This window comes from Solanum verrucosum, unplaced genomic scaffold (genome assembly GCF_900185275.1).
Source record: "Solanum verrucosum unplaced genomic scaffold, falcon-dt-bn FXZP01000103.1, whole genome shotgun sequence".
NCBI lineage: Eukaryota > Viridiplantae > Streptophyta > Magnoliopsida > Solanales > Solanaceae > Solanum > Solanum verrucosum.
In genome coordinates this window covers 1948029-1975334 of record NW_026020048.1, presented here as the reverse complement: position 1 = coordinate 1975334, position 27306 = coordinate 1948029, and the positions used below count along the sequence as shown (strand labels likewise).

Here is a 27306-nt window from a genome sequence, read left to right as displayed (position 1 = left end):
AATTCAACTAAAGTATTTGCATGATTTGTCATTATTTTAGGGTGGTCTTTATATTTTGACTCATTTAAAAAAGTGCACATCAAATATACTTATTTATGACCTAATTTGCTCGAAGTAAGTTCTCTGAACTTTTATATCTCACAATATAAGTTTAGTAGGAATTAAGTTAAGGCATGATCAATTGTGTAGTATTTCTATAATTAATCCGCTCAACATAAGATTAGAAACTTTTTTTTGCTCTTAGGACATAGGTTTTGTAAGAATTGAGATATTTCTTTTACGACATAATTTGTAGATTGTGAAATTGATTTTTTTGCCTATTACAACATAAATTCTCTAGGAATTAAGTGATATAGCATAACCCAACTTTTTTTGTTTTATAAGACATAACTTGTAACATTATGATACAAAAATTAAAGGCGGAATGACCTGAAAGACCCTTGTACTTGGCTCCGTTTGACAGTTGAACCCTCATACTCATCACTTTGCCAACTAAACCCTTAAACCCATCAAAATACAACATTTTAAGCCATTTTCTCCCCCGGTCAGTGTGCGTGTAATTGACGCGATTACACATGGAATTTCACATTATTTTTAGTGCCACATGCGAAATTAAGTGCTAAAAAAATAAAAAGAAATCAAATAGATCAATTTTTTAATTTCTTAAACTTTTCAAATAGTCATCTTCTTCATATTTGGTCACAAATTGAGCACTAGATTCATACCCGATAGATCAAATTCTTCTTGATTTAACTTGTAAATTCAACTACAAGTTCATCAACACAAACTCAATGAACCCCAATCAAATTTTTTTAATTAATTTTACAAATTTACAAGACCCATTTATTATTTTTTAAGCTTTTCCAAGCTTATTAATGGAGTTTTAAAATTTTCAATGGTCACAATCATACTTCACATTATCCGCATCTCCTCATTGAAACCATCTAATAAAAGAATGATACTAATATTTTTCAAACCTAAAATATAAAAATTTTAGAAGAAGTTGAGGGTACTGATTTGTATTAAAAAGAAGAAGAAGAAGAAGAGGCGGAGAAGAGTGAATGTGAGGCTGGAGAAAGAAGAAAGTTGAGGGCTGTGGTGAGGGGTAGAGGAGAGAGGGCTGGTGGAGAAGAAGAAATGGTGGGTATGGGTGAAAGAGGGTTGAAGAAGATAATTTCATTTTTTAATTTTGTTAAATTGATTTTTTTAAAACTAAAATATTGATTTTACTCGCTTTCAAGCATGTGTAATCACGCATATTTCCAACTCACCAATATTAATGTCACATAAGCTCGGTCAATGGTTAGAGGGGTTTAAAATATTGTGTTTTTGATGAGTTTAAGGGTTTGGTTGACAAAGTGATGAGTATGAGGGTCCAACTGACAAACGAAGTCAAGTACAAGAGTCTCCCAAGTCATTCCGCCAAAATTAAAAACCATCAAATTTAAGAAAATCAATTAAAAATCACCTCAAAATATAAATTTTTACGTGAATAACTCAAACCAATTTAGGTTAGTCGGGGTGAATATGATTCATTTGTCCTTAAATTCTTAGATTCGAGAGCATGAAGCGAGAACTTTTTTTAGTAGGCAATAATTCTTTCTTTAATAATCTTACATATCGATATCAAATTACAAATACCCTAACTAAAGCATTTATCGAAGATTGTAGTGACATTAATAGAATATCTCCTCTATTACCGAGGTTTAGAGTTCGAGCCTCCATCTTATGCACAAATCCAAATTAATCGTGACAAAAGTCATACGTTACACACGAGAAAAAAAAGACACGTGTAAATGTTTTTGCTTAACACAAGACAAACGCAGTTATATCAATAAAAACAATCAGGCATTTCATTAGTCTTAAATTGTTCGGAGTATCAGACAATTCCATTAAGACTAAAAATTCAAGAATCAGAAAACTGAAAATCTCTTCAATGGCGTCGAAGAGACGTGATATTTGTATGATTGATGAACTTGGTGCCAAGAAAAAAGCAAAGGTTGATGAAGCTGAAGAAGACGATACATCACAGCTTCCAGTAGCTCCATCGAGGGTTCTCCTTAACGCTGCCGATTGTGATTTAGGCAAGAACATCACATTCCCCTTTTTCTTCGTTTACATTTTGAATTGTCACTTAATTTTTTGTGGATACCCTTTTCATATGACAAATTTTAGAAACCCCTGTATGTGTTTTTGTTTAATGCTTTGTGCGTTTGGTATGGTATGGTATGGTTAATTTTTTTTCTTTGAAATGGATGGTAAACCCTAACCCTACTGTGAAAAGATAGATGACTTAGGGTAGTACTAGAAGTGGAAGATATCAAACTGAGCTATATATTTTCAACTAAGAAACTGTTATCAATATTGTCAAACAACTCATCACCAAGTCACTTTAATTTCGTCTTACAAAACGCAGCCTTTATCCCTGATGTTGTCATAAGAATGGGTGATCTTTCGTTTTTTTCAGTCTCATCTTGTTGTACTAATTTTATTGGTATGACAATTGACAATATCAAATCATGGTGTCATAGTCTCCTCTTTGTTTTTCCTGTATCTGGGACATGTGTGAGGAGGTTTGAATATGACATGCTATAATAGAATTGTGGGATGAATCCCAAATGACAATCAAAGATGAAAGATGAAATTTTGCTGAGGTTTGACAAGTCACCTTTAAGGGCATCAGTACAATTGTTTAATGTGGATCAACACTAGTGCTTGAAGGTTGGTGTCAACTTTTAAAATGTGCATAACCATAATCAATATTTCCTCTTTTGTAATGTATGGGGTACATTGGATAGCAAGGTGCATAATTGCTGAATAGAAAAGACTACAATAATTCCTGTTTGGATTTTAAAGTTTCACAAAAAGATACTATCTTGAATTATGTTTATGATAATTTCCCAACAACGTTTAGTTCATCTAGACTTACATTTATGGAACTCAGCTTTGTCTTAGGTAGATTCTACTATTAGTTGTTGAGTCATATTGGGTATTGGAACCGGAATGCCAAGATAGGTTTTATGAGCATTCTTTCATGGGAACAAGTGAGCTGAAAAGAAAGTCATATTGGGTATTGGAACCGGAAGGCCAAAATAGGTTTTATGAGCATTCTTTTATGGGAACAAGTGAGCTGAAAAGAAAATTTTCATGAGTATTCGATATAGTGATCAAATAATCCCGGATGGTGGGGGGTTAGCCGTTAGCATGTGTGTTTGAGTAAATGGACTATACTAGATTTATTGCAGCTTACGTTTCCAAAGTCAATGGCAAGAACATGAAAGTTTTTTTTTTTTTAAATAATTTAAAATAGCGCTCTACCCAGATTTGAACCCAGGTCTCATGGGCGGTTCCTCTAGCTTGTGCCAGCAGTGCAATGACACTCCTATTATGAGGACATGAAAGTTACTTTATTAAAACCGGAGATTTTGTGGCAACCATGTAATTTATGTTGTGCATGAATATCTGGCTTGGTGTATGGCGCTTCCTTGTGACTTGTTGAACAAAACTGTGATTTTGTTTGGTAGTAGGTATAACAATTGTCCATGTTTAGGTGAGTATATGTTGCTTGTGCATAGTTTTCTTTCGCTGAGTTACAGTTGGACTACTTTTTTAAACTTGAGACTGGACTTTGGGGATGGGAGAACTAGAAAATATTAGAGAGCCAATTAGCCAGTGGCTGAGTGGCATATCTGTTTGCTGTGTTTTTATTTGAAGGTGTTGTTTTTTGGTCTATTCATCAATGTATTGTGTTTTGATGTGGATTGTTTTACCTTTCAGATTTCAATGTTGAAGGAAATGGACTACTAGGTTCAGGGCTTTATGAACATGGATTTGCATATTGTTGGTCAGGTGCTCGAGCCAATATGGGAATCACTGGAGGAAAGTACTGCTTTGGTTGCAAAATTGTTGCAGAGCAGCCCGTAAACATGGAAGATACACCACTAGACCAACAACAGATCTGTCGTGTTGGCATCTCAAGGGGAGATGATGCTGTAGGAAACCTTGGGGAAACCCTGCACAGTTTTGGGTTTGGAGGTACTGGAAAATTTTCAAGTCAAGGAAAGTTTTCTAATTATGGTGAAAGATTTGGGGTTGGTGACACAATAATTTGTTGTGTTGACCTTGAGTCCAGCCCTCTGGCTTCCATAGGTTTCTCTAAAAATGGAAAGTGGCTGGGAACATCAAAGCAATTTAATGCAGGACCAGGTCCAACTGGTCTTGAAGTGGTGGATTGCCCAATGAAAAATCTACATTGGCATTCAGCTCTTTTCCCTCATGTGTTGCTTAAAAATGTAGTTGTGCACATGCAGTTTAGCATAGATGACGGACTAGCTCCAGTAGAAGGATATAAACCGTGGTCTTGTGTCATGGAAGATGGGAAAGCCATTCCAGGCCCTAGTTTTGCGAATCTGTGCGATTGTGAAGTTATGATGCTGGTAGGACTACCTGCTTCCGGTAAGAGTACCTGGGCTGAGAAATGGGTTAAGGAACATCCAGAAAAGCGATATGTTTTGCTTGGAACTAATTTAGCTTTGGATCTAATGAAGGTATCATATTTTACTGCGCCTTTTTTGCTTTTAAAATAGAGTGATGCTGGTGTTTTTTCATTTATTAGCAACAGGAAAACTTGTGCTTCAGTTGCTATTTCCATAACAAGTAATGCATCTCCTTAACAGGTTCCCGGTTTGCAGCGCAAACAAAATTATAGTGGAAGATTTGAACGTTTAATGGATCGTGCTACTGGTATATTCAACACTCTTTTGTCTAGGGCTTCCCAGATTCCTCGTAATTTCATAATTGATCAGACAAATGTCTACAAAAATGCCCGGAAGCGCAAATTGAAGCCCTTTGCAAACTATAAGAAGGTACAGAAGTTGTTCTCAGTTCTCACTAAGGGAGCACTTTTAGGATGATAAGAGTCTGTGCTGACTTCTCTCCTAATAGGCCTTTAATGAAGCATCCTAATATCTCTGTTTGTTTTGCCTCTGAATCAGATAGCTGTTGTGATTGTTCCAACACCTGAAGAGCTCAAGTTCCGTGGTGAGAAGCGGTTCAAAGAAATGGGGAAAGAAGTTCCTGCCGAAGCAGTAAATCAGATGTTAGGTACCACAGAGATTGATGTTCCGTGTTTGCACACACTTTATAGCTCTCTAATCTGCTGTCTTATATTATTTCCCCTTTTCTTGTGTAACCTATAATATTTTCCTTGCAGTGAATTTTGTTTTACCTATGAGCAAAGACATGCCTCGAGCAGATGAGTACTTTGATGAGGTGCATGATTTCAGAACAGCTATACCAGTCCTGTAAATTTTTGTCTTCATGTTTCTCATTCATGCTGTTCTCTATTTTTCTTGTCATAGGTACGATTTGAAGAACTTGGCAGGGCGGAGGCTCAGAGATGCTTGGATGAGATGAAAGCAAACATGAATTCAAACAAGGAAGTTACCCCTTATTCTCGTGAAAGTTCTGTGCAGTCACATAATAGCCTGTCGATGCAGTACCCTTTTGAGGCATACCAGCAGTCGTACAGCGGTTCATCACCACACAGTCTCAGAAATGTACCAGGTCCTTTGGCTTCTTCTTTGTGAAACTTGTATCACTGTTTTGCTTGTATTTCTTGGAAAACCCATGCTTATCTATTTTAACTTTGGATAGGTGGACATCTAAATAGTTCGTATGCTCAGCCTCCACTTCAAGCACCTCATGAAACCTTCTACGCAACCCCTTCCAGTTACAACCCCATAGGTGATTTCGGTCACCATGGAAGTCACAGTGCCTACGGTGATTCAAGGGGATTTGACATGGAAGCTAGATCAGCTATCCATGAAGGGATCTATGAGTCTCATGTGGGTTCTGGAGCTTGGAATGCAGCTGAGTTACACCAGAGCAGCATGAATGATCCCTACCTGAGTATGTCTGGTGGTTCTGGAGCTCGGAATGCAGCTGAGTTACACCAGAGCAGCATGAATGATCCCAACCTGAGGATGTCTGGTGGTTCTGGAGCTTGGAATGCAGCTGAGTTACACCAGAGCAGCATGAATGATCCCAACCTGAGGATGTTTGGTGGTTCTGGAGCTCAGAATGCAGCTGAGTTACACCAGGGCAGCATGAATGATCCCAACCTGAGGATGTCTGGTGGTTCTGGATATCTACCTCCTGATTCAAGAGGACCGTTTGAATCGGGGATGGCTACACCATATGGTAACTGATCTATTGCCTTTTTTCCGACTCCTTTTTCATATTGCCTGCATTTTAATAGCTTATCCCTGATAAAAATGGAAAAAAATCTAGGAAAGAGAACCATTGGAAACAAGTGGAATACATTTGGTAGTATGACTTTTTAAGCTTCACATAACTTTTGGTGACACAGTAGTTCACATGATTGTATAAGGGGAGTGACAATGTCTGATGTATTGCATTATTTGCCTCGACTGTTTGAACGTTGACTTAGTTTGCAAATTTTCTGATGTGATAAAGAGTACAAGACCTTGTGCTCTAATTAGTAGTGTCTGGTCGAATGTGGAAAGCAATTGTAGTTAGAGGTAGAGTGGTTGGTTCTGATAGACTCTCGGCTCGAGATAAAAAGAGTTTAGAAAAAGAAGTAATGGAAAATAAAGTAAACAACAGATAGTACCAGTTATTGGAGAGAACTCTTCAAACTATTATTTGGCTTATTGGACTGTGATTCTTCATGTATACATAGTCTCACCATGTATTTCTGGCATAATCATTGTTGTTAAGGAGAACAAACAAGTTCTAATTTTACTTGTTCTGTCTTTCCATTAGGCTTTCGTTCTGTCTTTCCATCAGGCTTTTCTCAAGGGGTTCCAGCTCCGAGGCCACAGCATGAAAATTATCCCTCTGGAGCACAATATCCTGGGGTATACGCTCCACAAGGGGTTCCAGCTCCGTGGCCACCACATGAAAATTATCCCTCTGGAGCACAGCATCCTGGGGTATATGCTCCACCTGGTCCCAGATACTACTGATTGTGGAAACTGCATGAAATTCAGAAACACTGAATATGATTGCTTGTTTTTAATTTACTAAAGAATCAATTGGTGTTAGCATATAGAGAGGTTGGTTAGGATTTCGGAACTGGATCATATAATTTGTGTGTACTCATATGCATATGGATGCTAACTTTGGGATTTTTGGAGTTCTATTGAGAAAATGTAAACTATTACCATCTTAAGTTCTGTCTCTTGTGTTTTTCCTTTTTTCCTTTCTTGAGATAATGCAGCTACATCACACCCCTTCCATGGACCCCGCTAACGCGGGAGTGCTTTGTGCACGGGGGTGCTCCCTTTTTGTGATAACGGTAGTGCTTATGTCGAGCTTGTGAATACCTCGAGTATACTACTGAATACATGTCTACTTTATATCGACACAGGTACTGAGTAACATATTTTTCTCTCTATTGCGATTTGAACTCTAGTTTGCCATAGTTTTCAACCATTTCATTGACTCCTACATCATATTTTTAATCTGAGGCGACAGGAGTTGCAGGTATAGGAAAAAGGTTCTTCACTTTTCCCCATCCTTCATTTGATTATCTACTTCTTGTTTTTCTTTCACTTTCTTCCCTGGTGTTTTAACAACAATAATGGCTACAATTGTATGGATATATTCTCACAAACGACAGTGATCGGTGAGGTTCTTCAATGAATTCTTATGTTCCTTTGTTTGCTACTTCTGAAAATTTTTGTTCATCAATCTATCCATGTGAACCACCAAAAGTCAAGTACAACACCAACCTACAACTGCTTTTCCTTCTGCATCTTTTTGTGGCTTCCTGGGTTGTATACGGTGTCCGCAAACTTGCAGTGCCATCTTATCTGAGTAGTATCTGATTTTCATGGAGTACAATTTTTTTAGCTTTAACTTCTTTGATGTGTATCTATTTATGGATACTTTTTAAATAAATATCATTATATAGGTATTTGGAATTATATTAGATCTCCTTTATTTTTTCTTTCTTTAATTTCTCGGGGTCTAGGTGTTGCTATCGGATCTATTTATTAAAAAGAATCGATTCAATACATTTCTTATGTACCTTAGCTGAACCATAAATAAATTAGAACCGTTATACAGATCTTGGTCGAAACAACTATCAATTAAGTGGGCAAGTTGGTTTGGATGCTACCATCATTAAGAAACAGATGCAGTGCTTTCCATTCAAGTTGGAACTTGGAAGTTCCTCTCATTTCCTTCTCGCAAATGAAATGAATTGTTATGTTGGCTGAACAACATCATAATACTTAAAAGAACAAAAACCGGTAAGTGAATAGTTAACACACCAAACTTAATAACGTTTTGAATAGTTAAAAATCTATACTAAAAAGGACTATTTATGGTATTTTCTCCTACTCTTGCTACTTTTATGTTTTTGGTGAGTTATAGAAGAACTCTCTAATAATTTAGATAAAAGCAATACTTCACTTAAGGATTGCTAACACAAAATTTTCAATGACAACATTCATCAAAGTTCTTTGTTTAGTGCTTTGTCTTGCTCTTATGTATGAAGGCATTAAGAGTTCCATGTGCAATCCTGGTATTGAAATTAGCCAAGCAAAATTAGGATTGAGTGAAGGACAACAAGTATGGAATGCAACTCTTTCAAATACATGCACATGTACTCTACTTCTAAGTGAAATTGAGTATTACCAATTTCGATTCTGTCACTAAAATTAACACTACTATCATCTCCAAGTCTCACGATGATATCTATACGTTAATGGTGGTCTTCCAATTTATGCACAAATAAGTGTCTTTTTTATTTATGCTGGAAATAATCTTGATGTTACACTAAATGACCTTACGGAGGTTTGTTCATGAACATATATGAAAGAGAATTCAATAAAAAATAAAAAAAACTCTCTAGGCTTTCTAATTTCTCAATTTTTATCGGAGCGACGTCGTTCTATGAATCCCTAACTAAACCCCTCAGTCATCAGTCTCATGTTCATCTGATTCAAAAACAGATAGCAAATCAAAGAGACGAACAGACAGTAATTCATATATGATTCGTCCTCGAACCCTACTGTTTTACTGCTCAAACTCATCATCAATCTCTCACAGATGGATTTCTTCCACAACGCAACTCCATGGTTCATGGATCAACAATATTAAAAGTGTATTCACCGGCCAAAAAACCTCCCCTGATGCCGCCAAAGTACCCATTTCCGAGTCATTCACTCTCCTTCGTAAGTTTTCTACACCACTTTAACTATAGTAAATGTAGATTATTGGCTTCAATCAGGGTTTGAAGTTTATGTATTTCGAGATTCTAGTTTTTTTAAGTTATTGTGTACTCACTCTGTTTGAATTTAGGATTTGCGGATGAATTGGGCAGAGCAAAGAAGTTGGGGACTCTGAAGCAGTATGTAGTAGGGAGAGGTAGTGAAGTTACATTTGCTGATGCTTTTGAGAAGCAGCAAGCTATTCTTCAATATCTTGGTGCATTGGATCCCACTGGAGAGGTATTATATCCATTTACTTCAGCTCTCTCCATTTTAGTATGGTCAATCCTGTAGTAATCTAATTAAATGCCAAGCTGTTTAGCTAATAAGTATTAACAAATACTTTATGTAGTTATTGTACCTGAACTGTTCCCTCTGGTTTTCTTTTTGTCTCCTTGGATTCTAGCTAAGTGGAATGCTTATATCAGTTATGGATTCATAAACCAGTTGGATTTGTTATAAACATACCTATGAAGTGATTGACTAGGAGTGTTGAGTTGAATGATGGATTTTAGGGGTAACCGATGATGTTGGTCTTGTTCTGTTTAACGTTTTAGTTCCTCTAGGCACATGATAAAGTATTGTAAAGTGCAGTTGGGAGGAGGAACCTATTTGATCAGGAAGTAGATAAATCTGCTCAACCTTTATGCAGAATTGAGAATTGAAGGTGCTAGGCAATAGACCTAATTCTTTGAAGTGGAGACCAGAAGAAATCGATAATAGTTTCTATTAATTTACATGACAAACTTAAATGATATTACAACAGTTTATGCAAACAGAGGAAATGAACAACGTTGCCCATGTAAAATGAAATGGAGGTCAAAAGCTTCTCCTAGAACAGCATGGTTACAATGAATTGCTATGTCTGCGGCATTTGTCACTCAGTGCAACCTGTAGAAAATAGGTTAGTTTGTCCAACAGGTTTTTATTGCGCTGGAGAAATATGAAAGCCCATATCACCTATTCATATCACTGCAATTATAATTGGGACATCCGGTATGTTCCTAAGCATATTTGGAGTGTAGCTGTTTATGCCAGGATCAGCTAACTACACAGTTGAAAGCTGGCAAGTGCCAAAGTTGAAAGGAGAAGCAGACGCGCATGAAAGTCACAGTACACCAACAAATAGTTTTTTACTAAATGTCCAAAGAAAGAATTCATAGATCTTTTGAATACAAAGTCATGACTATTTTTTGCTTGAAGTATAGGTGTTATAGCGTTTAATTGGTGTAACATGTCTTTTGTTCATTGTGTAATTCTTTTGTGGGTTAAATAGATTCATCGTAGTGCTAAAAGTGAATTCAGAGTTCTTTTCTATGTAGATGTTTTTCACTTTCTTGGTGCACTGAAAGTCTGAAACAGAGTTTTACAATACTTGTCCATAAATAATGAGTCCTCATGAAGTATTTTTATAAACCGAGGTGAAACCTTTCACATTTTATCTTAATAAATTAGTAGTCTTGTGGAGGAGAGATGGAAGAGAAGTGTTTTCTAAACAGGTAAGGACTTTATAAATGTCAACAACCAAGCGCTTGGAAAGGACTCTCTAAAAATATAAGAAAGCACCAGGAAGGAGTTCCAACATTTAATCAAATTTTTCTTAGAGGGTAAGATTAGGATGTGGCAAGATGAATGGAATGAAGAGAAATCCGTTAGGCGAAGCTTCTCATACCTCTACACAATTGTGATGAATCAGAATGCAACTATTGTATGCATATTGGGAGATGGGGACCTAACTTATGTCAGGAGCTATCTAATGACTGCAAGGTAGACTGCCACTCAACTAATATGCTTAATTGAGAAATAGAAGGAGCTGCACGATAACTCTGATCCTTAGAAGCAGACCAAACAAAAATGCTATATTTTCTGTTAAATCATGTTACAACAGCTTACATAGAACAGAGGAAATGGAACAGTGTTGGCCATGGAATATGGTATGGAGGTCAAAAGCCCTTTTCCACGCTAAAGCAACATGTTTTGAGTGAATAGTTATGCATGAAGCTTGTCTTACTTAGAATGTGTAGAGAAGAGGATTTTATTTGTATTTACATAATATCGGCACGAGAAGAGTTTAAATGGAATAACATGGACAGTGAGGAACTGAGGATTCATAATAGCTGATCCCAACTTGTTTGGGATTGAGGGGTAATTGTTGTAGGAGTTGTTTTCTGTGCTTGAGAACTACAGAAACTCCTGGTCACTTTGCACTGTGGTTATGCTTGGGAATTCAGGTGTGTGTTCCTAAACATACTTGGAGCATATTAGGTCTTGCCAGGATCAGTTAGGGCAGCAGCTGAAAGCTAGCAAGGGAAAAATGTTGAAAAATGAAAACATGACAGGCAGAAACAGCATGTATTTTTTGATGAACAGTCGGGAGGGAAAGAAATAATAAATGTTTGAAGAGAAATCACAGCTACTTTTTGCTTTAGATTTAATTTTTTACAAAGTCTGAACTTATAGTGGTACATGACTTTAGTTATTTATGCAACTGTGAAGGATTTATAGATTCCCTACAGTGGAAAAAGGGAATTCAAAGTCCTTTTATTTTTTTGATGACAAGGGAAACCCACAACCGCTACCCTTTGGAATAGCTCGCAAACCACATAGGAGAGGTAACCCGCACTAGGCAATCCCGGTGCGACGAGCTCGACCCAGAAGGCAAACCCCTTACTTTTGCTGGCAGGGGGTTTCAAACTTGAGACCTCCAACATGGAAATCCCAAGCCCAAACCACTGGGCCACCCCGAAGGGTAATTCAAAGTCCTTTTATGTAAAATATTGTGCACCTTCTTTGTGCATTTAAATGAAATTTCACATAACTTAACCCAAAGAAATAAAAAGAAACTCCTTTTGTAACAAATAGAATATATTAGTAAATGCTTGTATATAGTGGACAGTTTGGAAAGAGAGAAACTCCAGAGTTTTTTAAGATAGGGGCAGTCATATGCAGGATAATGTTCCACTTTTGGTGTAAAGAATGCTTATTAGAGGAGGAGGTTTCTTTAGTAGATTTGATAGGGTAGCTGTAATTGTTTCTAGGAGTTTGTTCGGTTGTGGACTTGTGGTGATATGTTCTATGTAAATATGGCTTCCGCACTGCCCTAGTGCTTTCAATACCAATGTTACCAATTTAAAAAAAAAAGAATAGATCAGTAAATAATGTGAAAGACAATATTAGTAAGCTAGTAGTCATGTGTAGGAGAGATGGAAGAAAACTGTTAATGTGAATAGACTTGGATAACCTATTGAAGCCCTTTTTTTCATTAACTTTTTTTGTTCTTTTTTAATAGAATCTTCAAACAATTCAAAAGCAACAGGCAGCAAAACATTGCAAGTGCACCATAGTTGATGTCGAGAATATGTTGGCAAAGTTTACTTGGGCAAAAGAAGCACAAATGAAACTTGAGAAGATGAAGGAAGAAGGGAAGCCATTGCCAAAGAGCATGGCCGAGGTACTGTTTATTGCATTTCAGATTGCTGTTCTGTGGCATCTTCACTTTTTTTCTTAGCTTCCTTCAAGAACGGTCTTTTTTAGGATGTTCCAAAAAGATTGGTGCATTATCTAAGCTTGAAAACTATTTAATCTTGAAATCATTTTAACTTTAATGGCATGATTTATCGGGACTCCATTTCTTATAAGATATGACATTATTATAGGGAGAGAGAAAGATGAAAAGACACATGGAACTCTTACCGTCTCTAGTTTTATTGTTGGTAGAAAGGGCACATATAGTACTTCACTTATAACTTCTTGTCTAGTCAAACTTCTTCACATAAAATGTGACAAAAGGAGTAATATTTTTGTTTTTTACCGTTTTATATTTTAAATCTTCTATGTATCATTTTTTATTTTCTGGTTGTTTGATTCTTTAATTTCTGGGTGAGATTTTTGGTTGCATTGTACAGATATGCAATATGCTATATGTACATAATATAAAAAGAAATTTTCAGCTGTAGTGCCAGTAATTTGGGTGCATCTGTATCATTGTGAAGTGTGTATGTTTTTGTTCTCTCTGGTCCATGCGGGATGTACTGGAAATTAAGCAGTAGTTAAGATACTCCTCTTCCAATACTTGGATTCTGCAGAGTCTCTATAGAGCATGAGAAAAGAACACATATAATATGTTCTACTGTTGGTGCTTCCTTTTCCATGGTTATATGATGTTGACATACTTATATTAGGTTCTTCTGATATATAGGTTCAAAAGTTGATGGGTTCATCCCCGCTGGATGTTGCACGATCAAACATGGCTAAGAGTGGGCAAATTAGTAGGAATGCATTTTGTCCTTGTGGTTCCAAGAAGAGATACAAAAGGTTCTTAAACTTTTCTTATTGTTGAACATGAATAGCTATGTCTCGATGTTTTGAATTCCATAGAGAAGGAAAGGAAATGAGATGTTTTTATTAAATACCAACTTAACAAACTCTATTTCCAAATAAAAAAGCTATATGATCAATCATGTACACAAATGACTACAAACCATCCATGAATATGCTTGCTGACAGTTTCTGTAGTTCATTGGATATTCGAAATATTTAATGCACTATAATTATGTTCTCAGGGTCTCTCTAAATCTGCTGTGTGATCGGTCTTTTCCTCTGTTTTTTTTTTTTTTGTGTTACGTCCTCACGTTTTGTGCTTATTGTCTTGGTGTTGTGGTATATGTAGGTGTTGCGGGAAGGATTCAACATTTTAATCGACAAATAGCTAAAGATGAAGAGCAGGCATGTCCAAAACAAGAAATTCTTATATGGTTGGATGACATTTTTCCTTTGTCGAAAGTCAATCATTTGCTGTGTCGTTTAATAATATCAATGGAGTAAAATCTGATCGTTAATGCACATCAAAACTCATCAATTGAACTATTCTTTTCGTGCTTATAAAAACTAGATCTAGATGTATACTTTGGAACTAGCTAAATTCAATCTCCGAGGTTAGAATTCCTATTTTCTCAGAAAGTTATTGTATTATTCTTAATATGGGAAAAGTGATACGATGTAAAAGAAGATATTTTTATTGCATGTTCCGCTAAGTTTTTGGACAAAAAAGTAAGCGCTTTTTATTATTATTAGTACCCCCTCCCTAATTGCTTGTTCACTTTTGAATTGACACACCTATTAAGAAGCAATTATTGACATAGTGAGTTTATCATTTTACCTTCATTAATTATGAGTGGACGAATTAAAAACTTAAGATTTTCAAAAAGTTCTACCTTTTTTAAAGTAATTAATTGAGGGTATAATAAGTAAAAAAATTGTCCTTTCTTGGTTTGTCAAAATGGACAAGTAATTAGGGACAGAGGGAGTAGTAGACGAGTAGTATTAGCTGCTGTGTTTGTGTGAATAAAAAAAGAGTTATAAAGTACAGAAACCTCAATAAACTAGGTGCTAATTACATTCTATCATGAAAGTTAAAATCAAATTCATACTGATTTAGATTTGAAATAATTGAGGTTATGTATCAATAATAACATTTGTACCTGATACAAGTAATTTTAATTTTCAAGTACTTCTTATATGTATAAAGCAAAAAATTAAAATTAAAATAAAAGTCAAATTTTATTTATCAAGCAATTTACTATAGATTATGAAAATTATGACTTTTTTATTTTGGACTTGGAGTCAAATATAAAATCAAATCATTAATTAAATGCAAGACTTAAAAACAGAGTCAAATACAATTTACTATAAAAGTTATTTGTTATTATTAATTCTTAAATTAAAATTAAAATAAAAGTCAAATTTTATTTATCAAGCAATTTACTATAGATTATGAAAATTATGACTTCTTTATTTTGGACTTGGAGTCAAATATAAAATCAAATCATATAATTAAATGCAAGACTTGAAAACAGAGTCAAATACAATTTACTATAAAAGTTATTTGTTATTATTAATTCTTTCAATTTTGATATTTAAATTAACATGAAACATCTAAGCTAAGTTTTGTTCATTAAGAATTAATCAATAAAGACTTTTTACAATATAGTCAATCTTCCCCTTATTATTAACTAGGTTTTGATCTCTTTATAAAATAAACAATTACTTGAGCATATATATATATAACTAACTTTTTTTAGCATGTATTATTAAGTTTTTTCATGTCGCTAATTATAGACATGTTTACCTCAAAAGCAAAGTAAAAACTGTATTTATTATTGAGAAAAAATAAATTTCATATGAATCCAAATAATCAAATTAGGAAGGATTTTTCACAAGTGAAAGTAAATAATGTGGAAAATCAGTCAATAAAAGGATAAAATTTTCATTTATTATGTTGGTCATATGCTTAATGAAGTACTTCTTTCGTCACACTTTAATTGTCACTTTAACTTAAAAATAATATTTCAACATAATTATCACCTTAGGAATTCACGATTAAAATTAACAATTATCAATGAACTACCTCAGGTATCTAAATAGATAAATCGATTATACGAGTCCTCAATATTTATTGCTCTATTAGATCTAAATACTATAGGTATTTTAATATGTAACTTTTTTGTCGATGTAATTTAGGTATGTCTTGTTCATTATTAACACTTTTAGTTATCATAATGTAATATCTATGAATAGGTGTATTTGGACGATATATATATAGGATATAATCAAACCATATATTATTATCACTCTTATAGTTGTTTTATAAAACCTACGTGTAACATGTATCTTCTTCTTGCATAGTATAACCCTATTAGAATATATAGATATAATTTTTATGCGGTAGAAAACCTTGAGTATGCTTTTTGAAACCATATACTACGTACTATAATGGTTTAACAAATATTTGATTTTGTAGGTATCTTGAAAATGGGTGACGATAATGATATAAAAAACATAGTTGATGAACAAAGTTTTGAAAGCAAATTAATTTTTAGATGATTTCTTTTCTTTAATCAATTTGCAAATTAAAAAGCAAATTAATTCTAGATGAACAAAGATTATTTGAATGCATTGAAGTTGAAGAATTCGAGATATATGATTAAGAATGGAGGGACTTCCATCATTACATCACAACTTATATTGATTTACGGCTTATGAATTGTCAATATGATTCAAGAGACTCAATGTCAAATCTGACAAGTGTTTCGATGTCTTATATATATATGATGAAGACTAAGATATATAAATATTTTATTAGGTATATTCTTTTATGAAAGGGCTTATTAATATTTTTTCATTTTATATTTTTTGATTGATGTGAAATATACATACAAAACACGTACACATTAATGTAATTGTTAATAATTTAGTACAAGTACTACTATCGTATAATTATGCTCATATAATAGTTCATTTTTCCTTTACTCTATCATTCAGAGTGTAAATATTTATATCTATATAGATTAATTTATACTACATTAAAAACATGAAGGTCCTTAAAAATGTTGTTTGAACCATTTATAATTATCCCTTATTAAAAGACTTTACAATAAAAAATTATTATTTACTATGTTCCTCGAATTATTATTTAATTATTTTTATAAAATTTAAAATCAAAGTCTTAAAATATATGGTAAGAAATATTAAAAAAACTAATAATTAAAGAATCCTTGAAATATATGGTAAGGAGAAAATAGATTTTAAATATTAAGGAGTCTTAAAATATATTGTAAGATGAAAAATATATGGCAAGAGGGATTAGGACAATTAATTATTAAAGTCTAAAGAGAGCAAAAATATATGATAAGATGTATTAGGAAAATTAATAATTAAGGAGTTCTAAAATATATGATAAAAAACAAATATATATTAAAAATCAAGAAGTCCTAAAATATAGTAAAATATATTAGGAGAATTAATATAAGGTAAATTCTAAAATACTGATCAAAATTTATGTTTGACTGTAATAGAAAAAACAAATTAAAATTCAACATTACAAATACTACTTAAAATCAGCAATAAATATTATATTCTCTAACCAAAACAACATTGCATCATAACTGAAGAACAAAATAGGAAATAAATAAAAATCTAATATTCTTTTGTAATGCTTAGAAAATACATGTCTTCTCCAACTCTTTTCCTAGGATTTTTTTTTTTTGAATTCTGCATTCAAAAAATTGTATGTTTAGGAAATACAGAGCTTTTGTCCCTATGATGATAGTAGGTAGAAATAGAAACTATCTTTGAGACTGTAACAATATCCTTCGGTTTAATTTTTAAATGTTTATCCTTTGAAACTATAATAAAAGACTCCAAAATCTTTGCCCGTAGCAAAAAGAAATTCACCAATTTCCTTTCCAGCTCATGTTTCTTGTATCCTTTCACCTTTAAGAGCTTTAGCTTTGAAAACTCTATTTGGCAATTCTCAAACTTGTCCTTTGCCACAAAATTCCAATATCTTCCTGCCTCCATTGCATAATCACCAAACTGCATAATTTTAATTAATTATTAATTACTTCACAAATAATTAACAATAGCTAAAAAAACATTAAAATATTAAAAAGATTCAAACTAATATACTTACATCGAGAAAGAGTCTTTCAATTTGGGGACAATTCTTGACAAAGAAAATGATGTCCCATGGGTTCACATATGTTAGTCCATGTCGCACAATTTGTAGCTCCTTTAGATTTGGAAGATAGAACTCCATATCTTTGTATTCAAAATCTATATATCTGGGAGAAAGTCCCTAAATAAAGTGTACACACAAAATATTTACGTTGTCAATATATAAAAATAAATTTCAAAATAAAAAAATAAATCATTACATTACCTCAAGAAAAATGTTGTTAATCGAGAGAGTTTGCACGTTTCTTAAGATTTCAATCAAATTACCCATTCCGCTTATATGCTGAAGCCATGTAGTAGTATCAAGATTGAATATCACATCATCAAATCTTGTCGGACCAATCAACTTGATTTTATCAATCTCACCCTCATAATGGAAAGTGTGAATATTGGGATCATCAATAGTGATCAAACAAATTTTACCACAACCTCTAATCAAAATAGTTCTAAGTTGATTCGAACCTTTGATTGTAACATTAGTAGGAGAAGAACAAAAAGTCAATGCCAAAGACTCAAGTACCACACAACTTCTAAATAACTCTTGAATAAAATGAGGTGTGATTGGAGCCTTAGTTAGACTAAGCGATTTTAAAAATCGTAAGCCTTTTAAGTTTGGCGATAAACGCAACTCACAATTGAACAATTTTACACTTCGAAGAGTTTCAATATCAATAAAATCCGAATGCATATAGTAAGTATCTTCATTATCAGGTGTAAACCATAAATCTATCTCGAGCTCTTCTATGCCCTTTGATGCAACAATTTGAATCCACTCCTGAAGAAAAAGTGAGTACCTATTTGGCGCAGGAATGTACAAATGAAAACTGTAAATTTCCTTTCCTAAATGACCACTTATGATTTTATTGATTATTGAGATATCATCCCTACCACAATTGCTCTTAAAGATTCTATCAAAACGCAAATTGCGGGCATACATCCATGAATTTAAAAATGGACTAGCTACGGCAGAAGAAGAAATAACATCCTTAATAGGTAAAAAGGTAAAAATCCTATCAATCACATGATTAGGAAGATAAACAAAACGATTTGACAATCGCTTTCTTTTGGATCCTGGAGCTTCCATCATTATTTTTCTTCTAAATTAGAAGAAAAATAGTATGACAGAAAATAACTGTATATATTAAAGAGAAAGTACTAACTCAAGATATGAGAATACAATATGAAAAACTTTATATTTATAGAAGGAGAATTGTAAAGATATTAAATGCAAATGCACTCAACAACTTGCTTTAAAATACTTCTTGACTTTGGAAAGCAAATCAGAAAAATAAAAATACAATCAAATTTCATTTATAATGCAATCTATATTTATAAATAAAAAATAAAAAATATGTTGAAAGACCCTGTCTTATGACATTTTTCTTGGATTCAGAATCCAAAAATAAATATATTTTACAGTTTGATACAAATTTTAAAATAACAGAGAAGACAAAAATAATTTAAGAAAAGCTATTTGCTATTATTAGTTCTTTTAAATTTGAATGTAATATGAATTTCATTCATTTAAAATTAATTGATAAGGATCTGATGACATTTTTCTTGGATTCAGAACCCAAAAATAAATAAATTTTATAGTTTAATACAAATTTTTAAAATAACATAAAAGACAAAAATAATTTAATAAAAGTTATTTGTTATTATTAGTTCTTTCGAATTATAAATTTGAATGTAATGTGAGTTTCATTCATTCAAAATTAATTGATAAGGACCTAAAATGTAAAATTCACATGATTTGACAGATGAACCAAAAATAAAATAATTTTTTTATGAGTTCTAACTATATAATAAAAATTAATTTTGACATAATATTTCATAATAATCTCTGATAATACTTTTGCTTCAGAATGTAAAAATACATATTATTAATAACTACATAACTAATGATGTACCTGATCTTTTATACAACTTTTTAGTATTAATAAAGCATTTGGTTACATTATTAAGTTCTCTAATATGTAGTTGGCATAACTTATATGGAAACCAATATAATAGTTTATGTAGGATAAAATATAAAATAAAAATCATGTAATAATAGTAACTCTGTCTACACAACAAATAGTATATTGATTTTCTCTTAATAGTTCTTTTTTTTAAAAAAAATTTTAAAACTATTTGATTTTTTGAAACTTTAGTAAATCCTAATTAAAGGATGTTATATATTCCAATTGTTCAAGCTATGCAATAATGCAAAGATCAGATAAACCTATTAAATCAATATATAATAGATTAAAATCAAAGAAAGATCAAATCAGTGACAATATGTTTGTCAAAAGAGTTTACTAGTCTGCTCGAACAAAGATTCCTAATTCAATTATTAATATTGATTAATTAAGAGTTTTTTGGAGTCTTGCTTTGAATCTCAGTTAGCCAAAAATAATTAACATCATATAATATTGAAAGACAAATTTATAGAAGAACCATCTATGACTACAAGACACAAAAAGCATTGAGACGTATTTGTTAAATATATATTATATAGAACTTGCGTGTAGTAAATTTCTTCTCGCATAACACTAGCATAATGCTCCATAATTTTAGCTATCCAACCTATTCTTCAATTGTCACATCTATCAAAAATGGGAAAGAATATAGTAAAATAAGTTCAAATGAGGCAAATGCAGAAAGTAACATCTATGAGCTAATAAAATAATTGGAAGAATATTTAAAGCAGCAGAGCTGAATGTGCATACAATTCATAAATAGTGCATACACAGTTGTTTAGAATGGATTTGTTGTGGTTGTATTTTTAAGATGGTAAATGGAGGCAGGGCCGACTCAATAACATTGGGGGCCTAAAGCGAAACTGAAGAGAGGGGCCTTAATATTTTATTTTTTTCATCATATATACTTTTATTTAAAATCTATTTTTCTAAATATTTTAGATTCGAAGTCATTAGATACTGTTTTATAATCAATTTGTTTTAATAATTATTTTTCTAATGGTAATATAGCTAATATATTCAATCTCTCTTGAGATATTGTTGATCTTAAAGAAAATTTAATCAATTTTAATTTCGAAAAAACTTCTTTCGGCCAAGGCAACGGTTACAAGAACTGTTAACAATATTATAAGTAATATGTGTATTTGAAAAAGTATCAAGTCTTTTTATTTGATTGAATATCTTCATTAGATCATTATAATCTTCTACTTGTATTATTTCTCATAACACTTCTAATTCAAAAAATAAATCTAAACCATCTATTACATGTTAAAGAAAGATAAGACAATATTTTTAAAATTCTCATCATCTAATGATCTCAATATTTTACAACTAAATAAGAAATCAAAAATATTTCCATATGTTTCAATTGGTTCAAATCTATGTTGAAGTGAAAAAATAGTTTGATCTACCCTACATATATAAAACAATAAACTCTAAAAGATTCTTCAAGGGACTTAGTGATTTCACTATCTATATTTTCATCAAATTGTTTCTTACGAAATTCAGGTTTATTTTCATCTTATGTGCAATTTTCTTAGCAGAAATCATAACACTCATAGTACATATAATTTATTTTAAAAAAAAAAAACATTTATAAGTAATTGTTTTTTCAAAAATGGGGGCCTCAAAATATATGGAGCCCCAAGCGATGGCTTTAGTGGCCTAGGGGTTAAGACGGCCCTGAATGGAGGTGATGTTAGCCGATGCAACGATAAGTTTATACACAGTCGGTACATGGATCAAGGTTCTTGACGGAGGTGAAGGTCCTCATCAAGCTCAGATTTACCATTTGAGCCCCCAGAAATGGGACTGCCATCATTTTCTACGAATGCTGAATAGGCGAAGCTCCACACGGAAACACAATTTTCATCACCTAAACAAGGACAACACAATCATATTAAGAACTTTTTATGTTAACAGGTCATTTCGTAGAAAAAATGTGGTCATTGACTTGACAGAGCAGATGATTTGAGCATTTTAGTGTCAGGGAAGGGAAGCAAATAGGACTAAGAAGTATGGCAAGAAATTTGTTTTCCTAAAAAGGCAAATGGGGAAGAGGAATCGACATAACAAAGCATAGAAGGAGAAGACATGTAATGAACAGATGAATACAGAAGTTTTCACACACAATACTCGGGAAAAATTCCAACAATGTGGGGTTAATGAATTTACCTGTTAGGAGCATATCCTCGTGGGAGTCCTCTATAACTCCAAATCTCCGGTGGCCTGATGAAGAGGCAGCCATCGGCAGGAAAGGATGAAATGAAAAGCCATTAACCGTGTCTGAAACAGGATACGCTGAGTAAGAAATAGAAGAAACTAGGTGGACCTTCTCCCAACTTATTCTTTCAATGAACACAACGAAGTACCTGATGCAGCTCGGAAGCTGGATACCCACTGTCCGGTTTGAAGATTATAAATGTGAACTGATCCATCCTACATAGACAAACAAGAACGGAAGATGAGATCTTGAATTTCATTCTGACACAGAATGTAATTTTGAGCTAAGCAGAAGATTACCTGTCCTCCAGAGCCGAGATGCTGACCTCGAGGTTCAATATCAAAATATATCCGCTGATTGGTAGTTTCTGATGATCTGTACATCCTAATTAAATGAAGTCAAAAAGGGAACTTTAGGTTATCACTGAAGCACTAGGTCACAATATATTCAAACTTACAAAAGTTATCGTTGTGCATGGTAAATTACTTCATTCATGCAAATTGATATTCTCGACATGGATAATTCGAAAAACAGTGAATATAGACAACTTCAGTTATGAAAGTTCCCCTCCAGGAAAAAACATCATATGAACATATATAGTTTTATTTTATAGAACAAAGGAACTGCTAAAGAATTATCACATTTCTAGCAGGAGTGTGAGACGTCTCCGACTTGTAAAATGCAATTATTTTGGAAGAGGGATGCATCTAATTAGCTTCTTTACTGAACAGAAACAGAGCTATCAAGCCAATCATTCCAATGTTCCAGTTCCCTGAGTGTCCAATCAGTAGAAAAAAACTTACTTGTAAACAATTTCAGCAGTCTTCCGAATGTCCCAGCACAGTATGTAAGGGTCCTAAAAGAAGTTTGAGATGAACTTGGTCAAACATATGTTTAACACAACATGCATGCATGACAGGATATTAGCATACACATGACGATAGACAAGAATTGAGTCCGAAGAAGAAAGGGTCAAATTTTAGATCATAAATAGATAAGTGAAGGAAATCAACAAGTAGCAAGCATGCCTTTCAGAGGAACAGGCACAAAGTTTATATTTCTTTGAATGAAGGATATGAAAACAGATCTTGTTTTAAAATTATTACTCAAGTCTACAAACTATACACTAAAATGTTAAGGTAGAAGTTGAAAAGATTGATACTTGGGGTTTTCGAGTTGTTAGATGTTAAAGTGAATTTTTTGACCTCTTTATGGGGCCAAGTGGTCAATTATACATTCGCCTGGAGTCAAGGCTGTTCAGAGTTCATTTTATAGGTATCCTATAAGGAGAGTGTAGTGGGTTTGGAGGAATGGGAGAAAAAAAACTGAACATCAAACACTCGCCAACTTTGTTCTGCATTCTCCCCATTAACATCTTTTGGCACTAATTCTACAGTAACACTAAAGTCATAACTCATAAACTGCTTTCCAGATCTCACCTCATCTAAACTCTTAACAGAATAGGAGAAAAATTTAAGGACAAACAAAGCTAAAAGAAGAGATAAGAAGAGAAGGTGCTAGGATCATTAATAAGCAGGAAGTATCCAAGTCTGAAATATGGTTACCATTAAATATTGATAAATAATCAAACTCATTTTCTTCCATTAATGTTGATCGTGCGGAAAGCATTTCTCTGTTTAGTAATAATTTGCAAAAAAAAAAAAATGAGGTTGTTATATTCAACTTTTACGAGGGCATAGTTGAAAAAGGTAATTGAACTTCAATAATTTTGTAAAATCATTGATCAATAATCGGACCTTGAGATTTTCTTGATTGTCTTTTTCAAGTTAAGAATCGTTCATATTATGTGGAGTTTTTTCAACCTAAATGACTTGCTCGAAGAATTAAGGAAGATACAGTGATTTATGTATTACTTTGTTAAGCCAAAGATATTTCTAAACTATTTTAGTTAATTGCTTAGCACTGAAACAGATCCTGGGTTCCACTGTCCCAACCAAATAACAAAACTCAGAATTAAAAGCTTGCACAGGAAAATGAAATCGACTCAAATGGATAATGTTCTGTGTTCCCTTGTTTTGACTGTCTATCCATTCTGGTTTCTTATCTGCTAGAGATTAGAAAATCAGAAACTGTTTAAGGTGGCAAGTGCATTTTTCCATTATCTGTGACGGATATGATGAAATTATGGATCCAGCATTCTCTTTGCAAAGGAAGGGCCAAACAACAGTACAATTCAATGATAAATAGGCATTGAAAGTAATGAACAGAAATGTATCATCGTTCTAACCTTCCGGCCACCAGTGTACAAGTAGTTTCCGTCTTTTGAGAATTGGACCTAGTAAGTGAATGTTATGGTTGATGAATCATTTCAGTATCTGAGTACAGTATAGTAAAAAAAATATGAATGATAGCTCTGCCAACTTACATGTGTGACCCCACCTTCTTGACCATGCAAGACATAGAGAAGTTCCATGTTATCTTCCCTATGTATGGCAGTAGTTTGGCTATAGGAGCCTGTTGCCAGTAACCCTGAATGGCTTGGACAGAAAGCCATTGAGGATATAATGCCTAAACAGATAAGAGAAAAAGTGTTGGAATAATAAATGAGGAATAATGCCTAAACAGATTAGAGAAAAGGTGCCAGAATAATAAATGTATAATGAAGAATAATGTAGGCATCGAAGGTGGGAGAATTAATTAGCCTCAACAGGACTTAATAGTTTCTCTTTGAGATAACTATCAGGTTGATGTGTTTGACACAGATATTGTTAGCTAATTGTCTTATTTATAAAGTCAAATGCTAAAAAGGTGATCATAAAGAAAAGCAGCTAGCTGAACATACCTGATTGCCCTTCTTTATTTCCTTGAAGGGTGGAGTGCTGGGTAAAGTCTCTGCCAGGCCGATGAATATCAAATATTCTTATGGATTTGTTGTAACCAGCAAATATCCTAATTCGAGAAGAATGAAGTAACAATGAAAACTTTCTTATAAACTTAGCATATTAACAGCTGTAAGTACATAAATAAAGAAAATAAAGCAAATCAGAATAACACATAAGAAGTTAGTATTATAGTGCATATGAAGTAAGAAGTTACTACAAGAAAAACTGAAAATGCAGAAGTCTTAAGTCTAAAAAATATAATGAAAGAACAAAAAGGGGAAATGTTCTTTTGTGAGGACAGAGTGTCAAAATTAGCGACCACCTAAATTAACAACTAGACCTCATTACTGTCAATCTAATCACACTGCCAGAAAATATGGATAGATTACTTTTTCAATAAATCAAAAGAACTCATTTTTTCCTCTCTTTAAAGAACTACAAATAAATATTAAAGAAAAATGAAACAGGTGCCTCTACATGAACAGTGACCACAAGAGCAAGGAAGGAGACAAGCACTTTGATAAAGAAGAATGTTTACTTAGTCCCTGCGGGATTGAAGGCAATTGAAAAGGCAGCAGTGATCTCGTCCATGGCATCATAAGCACGGTATGTACAGCGTAACTGCAATCACCCAAGAAAAGATAATGTAGGGAAGAATATCTTCCAAGCAAAGCTTGTTGAGCAGTGACACATGTCATGGGCTGCTAGCCACCTATCAAAGAGCAGTGAGAGGAAAAAGCATCTTTAGCAACAGCTTTAAAGACAATGACACACCTGTCCAGTAGTAGCATCCCAGAGATGAATAGGGTGATCACGGGTAGTACTTGCAAAAACACATGTCTCTGGACCTGAGGCATTGAAGCAAACTCTAGTTATTTTTTTCTAATCACCATCAACATTACCACAAATAACAAGACGAGTGACATACTTGAAGAACTCATATAGGGATACCAGCAGTAGTCATATACAGACTCCCCGTCACTCATGACAAGACTTGCAGCATACGAATCTGCAAATAAACAGTGTTAATCAAAATAAACAAAAACATGAGAAAGAAAATCATATCAAGCTCAATACTGAACACACATGATCGACAAGTTCCCACACTGAAAGCAATTACTATAGCATACTTCCACAATGTTGCTTCACATTCAAACCTATATAAACTAGTAGCATATATTACCTGTATCAGCAGCTGATGAGGAAAAATCAGCAAGCTGTCCACTTTCATCATATGGCCTATCAATGAACCAGAGCCAAATTAACAAAGCAACTCAAGGACAATGGAAATGCAAGAATAACTACCATTTTCTACTATGTGCATTGTGCCTCATAGTCAGCCCAGCAAATACTATCTGGTCAATCAATTAATGTATCTCAATCACAAACTCCTTGGGTCCGTCGATATGAATTATCTATATCCATTCCCCTCTATGTTCAGATGATTCATATCATACTATTTTTAGTGCTAGTTATCAACCTACCACAGCCTTTCTCCCTATATCCAGGCTTTGACCAGAAAGCTAAGCTCACTCAGGAAGAGTTAAATGAAACTCTATCTGTCAATAAATTTTAATCCCCGCAGATCCAATCACCCAAAAATTTACAAGAAAGTTACTGATATAAGCTTAACAGTTATTTGAGACTTAAAATTCATATATTTCTAATTTGCTCCTAGAAAGAAATTATCATTTTTCATCAGAAACTGAGACGAAACTTACAAGTTATATAAACAAAAGGTATTATCATCAGAGCAAGTAAGGAAGCCAGAACCATCAGGAGACCTATAATTCCACCAAAAATATAGCCATGAGACTACATAGGGAAAAAAAACAGAGAAAACAGGGCATAAGAAATGGAGAAACAAAAAGCTTACCATTTGACACCCTTTAAAAAATTGTTAGGGTTTGAAGGCGTCCTGAACTGATTAAAGAAATGATAGGTTAGATACGGCGGAACATCATACTGAATAACCGGCAAAGGGTAAGGTTCTTCCGACGGTTTCTCCTCTACAGCTTCAATTGGGGTTTCCAACAGCTCTACAGCATCTTCATCCATGGATTCTCTAATAAACTGCTGCTCTGAAGCTTCTTCCTCCATTGATTCACTGTGAACAGTGCTAGCGCCAAAAACTAAGTGTTGGGGGTTTTTGGGGTTTAGCTTTGCCAAAAATCAAAATGGTCAAAATTTTAAGTACATGTTATATCTATTATTTCTCACTAACTATTATTTCTCACTAGTATAATTATTAAATACCTTATTATTATCTATTCATTTTTCAATTATTTTACTAATACTTGTTATTTCTTATCAGTATAGTTATCAAATAACTTATTAATTCATTTTATTTTTCAACTATTTTAATATTATTTAAATAGAAATATCGAGTCAAAATTTAAATAGCATTTCTATTTCTACTAAAATTTAAAATTCTTATCTCATAATGTTCACTTATTTTATGAATCTTTTGAGCATGTGGTGTTTGCAAGGGTCAAAGTGAAAATCAATGAGATTCCCTTGAG

At 33.3% G+C, this 27306-nt stretch overlaps 4 protein-coding genes across 6 annotated transcripts; 2 read left to right on the top strand and 2 right to left on the bottom strand.

Moving 5' to 3' along the window:
- Positions 1–1887: 1887 nt before the first annotated feature.
- LOC125822647 (uncharacterized) lies at positions 1888–7120 on the top strand. Of its 2 annotated transcripts, none has more exons than XM_049502073.1 (8): positions 1888–2084; positions 3778–4547; positions 4677–4865; positions 4995–5103; positions 5213–5271; positions 5361–5565; positions 5656–6201; positions 6811–7120. In XM_049502073.1, the coding sequence occupies exons 1-8, from the start codon at positions 1937–1939 to the stop codon at positions 6987–6989; spliced, it is 2205 nt and encodes a 734-aa protein (XP_049358030.1). In that variant the 5' UTR covers positions 1888–1936; the 3' UTR covers positions 6990–7120. The 2 variants fall into 2 exon arrangements, with proteins under 2 accessions (XP_049358030.1, XP_049358029.1); XM_049502072.1 differs by having other exon boundaries at positions 6787–7120.
- Positions 7121–8945: 1825 nt separating this feature from the next.
- Positions 8946–14177, top strand: LOC125822654 (uncharacterized). The gene is made up of 5 exons (XM_049502083.1): positions 8946–9206; positions 9334–9482; positions 12532–12693; positions 13441–13556; positions 13912–14177. Exons 1-5 carry the CDS (start codon positions 9023–9025, stop codon positions 13937–13939), a joined length of 639 nt encoding a protein of 212 aa, XP_049358040.1. The 5' UTR covers positions 8946–9022; the 3' UTR covers positions 13940–14177.
- Positions 14178–17297: 3120 nt separating this feature from the next.
- LOC125822977 (putative FBD-associated F-box protein At1g61330) lies at positions 17298–18840 on the bottom strand. The gene is made up of 3 exons (XM_049502433.1): positions 17962–18840; positions 17713–17877; positions 17298–17615 (listed from the first exon to the last, which is right to left on the bottom strand). The coding sequence occupies exons 1-3, from the start codon at positions 18838–18840 to the stop codon at positions 17298–17300; spliced, it is 1362 nt and encodes a 453-aa protein (XP_049358390.1).
- Positions 18841–21244: 2404 nt separating this feature from the next.
- LOC125822651 (uncharacterized) lies at positions 21245–26919 on the bottom strand. 2 transcript variants are annotated; one of them, XM_049502079.1, is made up of 14 exons: positions 26661–26909; positions 26506–26568; positions 25968–26023; positions 25713–25793; positions 25559–25632; positions 25323–25405; positions 24745–24851; positions 24328–24470; positions 24190–24237; positions 22745–22797; positions 22241–22325; positions 22090–22156; positions 21893–22003; positions 21245–21593 (listed from the first exon to the last, which is right to left on the bottom strand). In XM_049502079.1, exons 1-14 carry the CDS (start codon positions 26882–26884, stop codon positions 21460–21462), a joined length of 1329 nt encoding a protein of 442 aa, XP_049358036.1. In that variant the 5' UTR covers positions 26885–26909; the 3' UTR covers positions 21245–21459. The 2 variants fall into 2 exon arrangements, with proteins under 2 accessions (XP_049358036.1, XP_049358035.1); XM_049502078.1 differs by having other exon boundaries at positions 21415–21593; positions 21893–22018; positions 26661–26919.
- Positions 26920–27306: the final 387 nt, after the last annotated feature.